Source organism: Mus caroli, unplaced genomic scaffold, assembly GCF_978045245.1.
Source record: "Mus caroli unplaced genomic scaffold, Mus_caroli_1 scaffold_10, whole genome shotgun sequence".
NCBI classification, from domain to species: Eukaryota; Metazoa; Chordata; class Mammalia; order Rodentia; family Muridae; genus Mus; species Mus caroli.
Window position 1 is genome coordinate 24,942,069 of NW_028227265.1, and position 7,756 is coordinate 24,949,824.

General features: G+C 52.0%; 1 protein-coding gene across 2 annotated transcripts; it reads left to right on the top strand.

Annotated features, from left to right (window-relative positions):
• Positions 1-3,388: 3,388 nt before the first annotated feature.
• Rrad (RRAD, Ras related glycolysis inhibitor and calcium channel regulator) lies at positions 3,389-6,377 on the top strand. Of its 2 annotated transcripts, none has more exons than XM_029480247.2 (5): positions 3,389-3,606; positions 3,793-4,174; positions 4,827-4,900; positions 5,001-5,205; positions 5,989-6,377. In XM_029480247.2, the coding sequence occupies exons 2-5, from the start codon at positions 3,808-3,810 to the stop codon at positions 6,264-6,266; spliced, it is 924 nt and encodes a 307-aa protein (XP_029336107.1). In that variant the 5' UTR covers positions 3,389-3,606; positions 3,793-3,807; the 3' UTR covers positions 6,267-6,377. The 2 variants fall into 2 exon arrangements, with proteins under 2 accessions (XP_029336107.1, XP_021026431.1); XM_021170772.3 differs by having other exon boundaries at positions 3,428-3,606; positions 3,749-4,174.
• Positions 6,378-7,756: the final 1,379 nt, after the last annotated feature.

Here is a 7,756-nt window from a genome sequence, read left to right on the forward strand (position 1 = left end):
AAATTGGCAATGGAGACTAACCCTCCCTCAGATATGCCAGGTTCTCTCTTCAACATTTAGTCACCTGAGGGAGTGGGGACGGTCCCACAGAGAGGAGGTGGGATTAGGTAATAGAGTTATCTGCATTGTACCTGGGTTCTCTGACCTTCCTCAGGACAGAACATCATCCTGAAGATACTGAAGCAGAAGCAAGAGAGCGTCCACGGATTCACTCAGCCTGCCCCATCCAACCAAGGATGATGATAATATACACATGCCTGCTAAGAGAGCAACACATACCACTCTTAGGCCAATGGCCTTATCTCCACGTTTCATGTTATTTGTGTCTCAGAACTAAGGAAACAGGGAAGGATTGAGAGACCCCCCAAGGGCATAGAGACTCCACAAGAAAACTAACAGAGCCAGCTAACCTGGACCTTTGGTGGCTCCCAGACACTGAGCCACCAACCAAAGAGCATATATGGGCTGGACCTAGCCCCCAGTACATATGCAGCAAATATGCAGCTTGGTCTTCATGTGGGTCCCCCAATAACTGGAATGGGAGCTATCCTCAACTCTGTTGCCTGACTGTAGATCCTATTCCCCTAACTGGGCTGCCTTGTCTGGCCTCAGTGGAAGAAGTCCCTAGTCCTGCAGTGACTTGATGTGCCAGGGTGGTTTGGTACCCAAGGGGTACTCAGAGGAGAAGGCGAGGGGGTGGAGAGAGAGGCTGTGGGAGGGGAGAATGCAAGGGGGCTGTGATTGGGATGTAAAGTGAAGAAGAAGAGAGAGAAGAGAGAGAGAGAGAGAGAGAGAAAGAGAAAGAAAGAAAGAAAGAAAGAAAGAAAGAAAGAAAGAAAGAAAGAAAGAAGGAAGGAAGGAAGGAAGGAAGGAAGGAAGGAAGGAAGGAAGGAAGGAAGGAAGAAGAAAGAAAGAAAGAAAGAAAGAAAGAAAGAAAGAAAGAAAGAAAGAAAGAAAGAAAGAAAGAAAGAAAGAAAGAAAGCGAGCAACAAGGGTAGAACTAACAAGGTACAGAGCCTGCTCCAACCGGTTTGTTCCTTCTGGGCAGCTGAGAGAGCTGAGAGGACCAGAAGTGTAGCAGGAAATGATCATAAGGTCGTGTCCTGATATTGGGTCGTGAGGCTCCTGGCTACACCTAGGCTCATGATGATCATCTCAGGGCCTGTTGGCATAGCCAAGGAATGCTTGGGGTCTGAGTGGCTCTGTGTGGATGTCGTTGCCTTGGCAAAGAAGATACACGGTTGCAGTCAAAAGCTCAAATTACCAGAGGGGAAAGTCAGCCCAGTTTCCCTGTGTGGCCCCTTCTGGGAAGGTCTATAGCTATCCTCTACCCGTATTCTGCCAGGCACTCTCCTGGACACCTCAAGGTTCTTTCCAGCCACACTGTATGTGTGGCCTTGGGGTGTATGTGTCATAAACGGCCAACTCGGGTTCCTGCTGGGAAGCAGAGGGATGACTCTAGAAGCTTCTGACCGGTCAGAAGAGGCAGAAGCCCCTGACTCCCTCTTTCCACTGAGTCTTATCTAAGAAACAAAAGCCAGCAGGGACTTCCTAGGCCTCCATGATCCCTCCTTCATGGAACAGACACATAAGCAGGTGCCTTGGATCAGCTTCTGCTTATTGGAGGGCATTAAGAACAAGAGAACGGCCAGGTGTGGTGGCACATGCCTTTAATCCCAGCACTCAGGAGGCAGAGGCAGGCGGATTTCTGAGTTCGAGGCCAGCCTAGTCTACAAAGTGAGTTCCAGGACAGCCAGGGCTATATAGAGAAACCCTGTCTCCAAAAACCAGAGAGAGAGAGAGAGAGAGAGAGAGAGAGAGAGAGAGAGAAAGAGAGAGAAACAAGAGAACCCTGCATCATAAACCTCCTAACCTTATCCCTTAGCCGGTTTCCTCAATTCAAGGCCTTTTTAGGTGTTGCCAAGGAGACTAATGCAGTACCAGAAAGTCTGGCTCAAGTCTCCATGGCAACCTGCTACAGCCCACTAAGGTCCATCCATGTATGATGTCACCTGAGCCCCAAATGGGTGCCCTTCCACCCCCACCACAGTCATTGCAAACGTCTAAGAGCAAGTCCCTGTCCTGAAGTACGTCACAGCCAGTACACAGACATAGACACACACACACACACACAGTCGTCACCCTAGAGACTAGCAAGGAAGGAACAGTTCAAGATATCCAATTCAGGACTGGGTACCTGAATGCTGGGAGAGAGGCAGACCGGTGACTAGACACCCAGTCCACCCAATCACCTCTCCTTCCCTCTGATACTATCCCTGTTTTCAAACCAGTGTCTGAGAAAGGGGAGCTCTGAAGCAGTGGTGGTACTGCGTATATTTTTGCCATTTATAAAAGAGTCTCGCACATGGGGATGGATCAAAAGTGAGTCTTAAACAGAGCAGAGGCCCTGGGACCAGTTCCTGAAAGCTACCCCTCGCCCATACCCTGCATTTATGCCCCTCCTCCGTGAGATGTTTACAAGCAAAAGGCCCAGTGTGGGGCTCAGGAGCAGGAAGAACTTGAAGACTATAAAGGGGTTGGCTCTTTCTGGAGTCCCCCACTGTCAGGCCGGATCTCCCCAACTCTGGGCAACCTCATGCCCAGAAACAAAGTGGCTAGGGCCAGGGTTAGATATTTTTAGCAGTTACTGGCAGCTGCTCCGCATGCTTAGAGTTAGAGTTGGGACTTGAGTTTGTGTGTTCTTTTTTCTGGCCCTGTAGTTTCTCTCCAGGAGACAAGCACCCAGCAGGCTCTATCACCCCCTGAACCTCCTAAGGGACCCCAAGAATTCATGGATGGCAACAACCTTCAACCTGAAGGGCAGTCCCGTTGGGAGACTCTTTAGGTCCCAGGACAAAGACAGGAATAGAAAGGACTTAGTGTTGAAGCTAGAAATGCCAGTTTAGGACCCTCTAAATTCTGGTTAGGTCCAAACCTGGAGGAACGGGCTCCATAGGTTCTGAGTGTGTCCATAACACGTTCAGTCCATAGCACGTCTACTGACTTGGATAATAGGCCAGGAGTGAGCAGAAGAAGGGAAAATTCATCTTTAAAGATGGAGTGGTAGTTCACTCCACTTTACCTACTACTGGCAGCCTCTGTATCAATGCGCGCACACACACACACACACACACACACTGGTGCACCCTCCTCAACGCACACTCCACATCCCTCCCCTCCAACACCCTCCTAAACTATTCCCCATCCCGCGAGAGCCTCCTTCCAACTACCTGCCCCGCCCCTGGCGGGTTTGCGGTCCTAGAAGGGAGGTGGGGGATTCCCGAGGGCGAGTGGATGCGTCAGCCTTTGCAGCAGCCCGGGAGGACAGGGGCGGGGGCGGGGGCGGCGGGGGCGGAGGCGGGGGCGGGAGCGGGGGTAGGGGTAAGGGCGGAAGTCTGACTGGTAGAGGTTTAAATAGGAGGCCCTAGAACAGCGACCCAGCGCCAGCTGAGGGGCTGAGAAAGCAGCAGAGGAGAAAAAGACTGCAGTCGTGACAGCGACAAGGGTCTGAGTCTGAACAGGGGTCTACGAGTGGTTTCTATCAGATCCCCCCGTGGTCTGTGCCGCAGCGCTGATCAAGTCCTGATAGCATCTGTGTGAGAGTTGGTGAGTGTCCTGACTAAGCGGGGTGGACAACACCATCTGGGGCTGAATGGGGACGCAGGTCCAGCTGGGTTACTGGTTAAGACCTCCTGGTTAGCAGTAGATTCTAGCAGGTCCTTCATCCTGAGCATCTTCTTGACTCCAGAGTCCTACCTGCTCCCGCTGCCATCCCAATTCTTCGTTCCCCAGACGGCGTCCGACACGATGACCCTGAATGGTGGCAGCGGAGCAAGCGGGAGCCGTGGCGCCGGCCGGGAGCGCGACCGCCGTCGAGGCAGCACCCCATGGGGCCCGGCACCCCCACTGCACCGCAGGAGCATGCCGGTGGACGAGCGAGACCTTCAGGCGGCGCTAGCCCCGGGCTCCCTGGCAACGACTGCCGCTGGAACTCGGACACAGGGGCAGAGGCTGGACTGGCCTGAAGGCTCCTCCGACTCGCTCAGTTCTGGAGGCAGTGGTTCAGAGGAGGGCGTTTACAAGGTGCTGCTGCTCGGGGCGCCTGGTGTGGGCAAAAGCGCTCTGGCGCGCATCTTTGGTGGTATAGAAGACGGACCTGAAGCAGAAGCAGCAGGTGAGAGAGCTGGGCTGTTTAGATAAAGACAGTTGGGGGCCATGGAGCTGGACTAAAAGTGGCAAATACTATGAAATTTCAAGGCGTTTTCGAAATCATGTTATTTCCGCGTCCAAGATGGAGAAACTGAAGGAGACCAGCCACTTATTCCCTACTTACTCTACCCCCTCCACCTCTCTCCTACCCATGTACCAGTCCTTGATAGGTAAGAAGTGTCCAGAATAGAAGAGTAGAGTGCTAGATGTGATTTTTCTGTGGCTAGTAGCAGCACTTTCCTGCCTACCGGGGCTGGCAGGAACAAATTCTGAGGACATTTCTGGGAGAGGAAAGTTAGGTGGCCAAAGTCTCCAGGGTTTGTGACAGCCACTATGCTAACTTCACCCAATATGACCACACCCACCCTGGACCCAGGCAGCAGACAGGACCTAGACACCCAGTACTTCTCTAGTTTGGGGACATAGAGATGGAGGTCGTGTTCTCCAGTCCCTGACTCCCGGACTTGTCATATTGTTTGGGCATAGCAACCATCTGCTAACAGAGGAGAATTATCAGAGGACTGGGAGAAGCAGCAGGAGGCGTGGTCAGGAGAAGAAGGCAGACACTGGGAACGTTGACAGCCGACTGATAACTCGCTTCTTGGCTTCCTTCCTAGGGCACACATATGACCGTTCTATCACTGTGGATGGAGAAGAAGCGTCACTAATGGTCTATGACATTTGGGAACAGGTAGGACGCAGGCCGGGTCACAGGGCACAAGAGGAAGCAAAGCTGGAGAAGGGTGTTGCTGGTAATTACAGGGTTGTGTATGTGTTTGTGTCCCCTCCAGGATGGGGGCTGCTGGCTGCCTGGCCACTGCATGGCCATGGGGGATGCATATGTCATCGTGTACTCCATCACAGACAAGGGCAGCTTTGAGAAAGCCTCAGAACTCCGGGTCCAGCTGCGGCGGGCCCGGCAGACAGACGACGTGCCCATCATTCTCGTGGGCAACAAGAGTGACCTGGTGCGCTCTCGTGAGGTCTCTGTGGATGGTAAGCAGGCATCGGGTCAGGAAAGGGAGGGAGATCCTGGCTGGGCTGTGGGCCAGTTAGTCTTGGCTCAGCTTGAGTCCCTGGGGATCATCAGTGGCTAAAAATGTTCAGGAAGAAAACTTGATGTTGGGAGGGTGGGGGAAGTGTTGCTGGTCCATCAGGCCCCCCAAAAGCCTACCTAAAACAAAGGGGAAGAATGAACCAGATCTGCTAGGGGAAATGAGACACACAAGCACCTCCTCAGCTGCTCGTTGGGTCCATGCCTGCCTGACAGGAGATATGAGTGAGGCTTAAGAGATGGAGGAACATGGAGAGAATCAGGAAGTCAGATTCAAATCCCAGGCCCTACCAGTCTCAGAGTAAGCCTGGTTCCTTCCTCATAGCATCAACTTCTGTGGCATGCAGTACTTCAAACTCAGTGATCTTGCCCAGACCCCCAGTCCACTGGGCTGTTTGTTATAGTAGCAAGTCATAAACTACCTAGTTGTCAAACAGTTTTCATTTGCCTTGGTCCACTATTGCAGGCTACATTTTAAATGCTGGACTTTAAATACATGAATACCCTTTTGTGGGCCACCATAAACTTTGGGGGCATATTCTGCCTATCAAGTGACCCCAGCAATGTTTAGGGTTCTCAGTACAGGAACTAGGATCTCCATGTCTCTAGGAAGGACCTAGGGTTCCTTCTTCTGTTATCCTTGAGTTGAGGCTGCCGGATATGGCCAGGGTTTGAGTTTACATTCTCCCATCCTTAACTGACACATGTCTGTCCCCACCACATAGAGGGCCGGGCCTGCGCAGTGGTCTTCGACTGCAAGTTCATCGAGACATCAGCAGCACTGCATCACAATGTCCAGGCACTATTCGAGGGGGTTGTGCGCCAGATACGCCTGCGCAGGGACAGCAAAGAAGATAACGCCCGGCGGCAAGCTGGCACTCGGCGACGGGAGAGCCTTGGCAAGAAGGCCAAACGCTTTCTGGGCCGCATCGTGGCTCGCAACAGCCGCAAGATGGCCTTCCGTGCCAAGTCCAAGTCCTGCCATGACCTCTCTGTTCTCTAAGGCCCAATGGCCCCCTTGCTTAATGGGCCAGTAAATGGCTGGAGGGGCTGGCCCAGCCAACTGCTCTAGAGTTGGCGCATCCTGTGTTTCTCAGAACTGTCAACTATGCAGCACACACCCTTGTCTCATGGTCATGGACAGAAAGATAGTGCTGACCAGGGAGGCAACTCCAAATGGCCAGAGAGGCCTAAGCCCATGGAGATGCATTGTGCAGGCCCACGTGCATACCAAGCAGCCTGAACCCAGCTCGTGGACAGGACTCTGCCTTTCTCTATGCGGGTGTCTGTGCCCTGGAGGGAGGCTGTTCAATATGGTTGCTGTTTGTTTACATGCAGATTTTTTTTTTGTAATAAAGACTATTTCCTGACAAACCAGGACTGTTGAGTGTGTTTCTTTCATGGTGGCTTCAAGATCAGAAAAAAAAAAAAAAAAAGATTCAGAAATTGAGAGATAAGGTCCCTCCTGCCCAGGTGAACTAGTGTGTGGTCTCTATGGCCCTGATGGTTGGCCTGGACATACCCAGTGCAAGGACAGAACAGACAGGAAGCCTATGAAAGGTAGGAGGAGTCTTCAAGAAGCGGGAGACAAAATACAACCCCAGGCTATTATCTAGGTCCTTCTGCCTGGTATTTTCTAGCTCACTGAAGATTCCATTGCCTCTCCACACACATAAAGGGAAACTGAGGCTGCCCAAGGAAGCACATTTTGCTTTGGCTCCCACAGCGTGACAAAATTGTGGGCTCCAGCTCTGCAGCATGTATTTCTGCCCTGCCCTTCCTAACAGGCAGAAATCAGCCAAAGTTAGGGGCCTGGAGGGGAAGCCTCCAGAAAGAAGGTGACTAGTGTTTAAGAGTAGGTGCTAGGGAGGTCCTCTCGGCCACTGGTGGCTTCTCCACCCTCTGGCTGATATGATGCTACAGCCTCTGTGAGTGCCTATGCTAACATATTGACTAGTTTGTCTTTGGCAAGGACAGCTCTCCCTGTTTGGAATGGTTGTTTCACACTTGTGTAAGAATATGTCCCTGTGTGCCATCACTGCCTCCCCACCCATCCATGCCCTCCTAGAAATTGAGTATATGACTTGCCCTGTATACTTTAAAAAAAAGAAAAAAAAAAAAAACCAGAAACTGGAGCCTTACCCATTGTAGACAAGTTCATTAACACTTAGCTACATCCTCAGCCACAGCCAACTAGTTTTAAGATAGGCTCTCTCTAAATTGCCCAGGCTGGCCTAGAACTTGCAATCCTCAAGTCTTGGCCTCCTGGGTAGCTGAGATTATAGGCCTTCCCACCAGGCCAGCTCTCCTTTGAGACTCTTTCTCTCTCCCTCCTTCCTCCCCTTGCTCTGTGTCTGTTTCTCTGTGTGTGCTCCAGCTGTGTTTGCATGAGCACAGACTGGTGTGCATTTGGAGGCTAAAGGTGGCTGCCAGGCGTCTTCCCCAATCACTTCCCACAGTATTCTTTGAAACAGGGCCTCTCATCGAACCTGT

Bases quoted from the DNA above. Each gene is read 5' to 3' on its own strand.
- Rrad (XM_029480247.2), top strand. From the start codon at position 3,808: ATGACCCTGAATGGTGGCAGCGGAGCAAGCGGGAGCCGTGGCGCCGGC. The intron at 4,901-5,000 runs GTAGGACGCAGG...TGTCCCCTCCAG, and splicing joins TCTATGACATTTGGGAACAG to GATGGGGGCTGCTGGCTGCC. The intron at 5,206-5,988 runs GTAAGCAGGCAT...CCCACCACATAG, and splicing joins TCGTGAGGTCTCTGTGGATG to AGGGCCGGGCCTGCGCAGTG.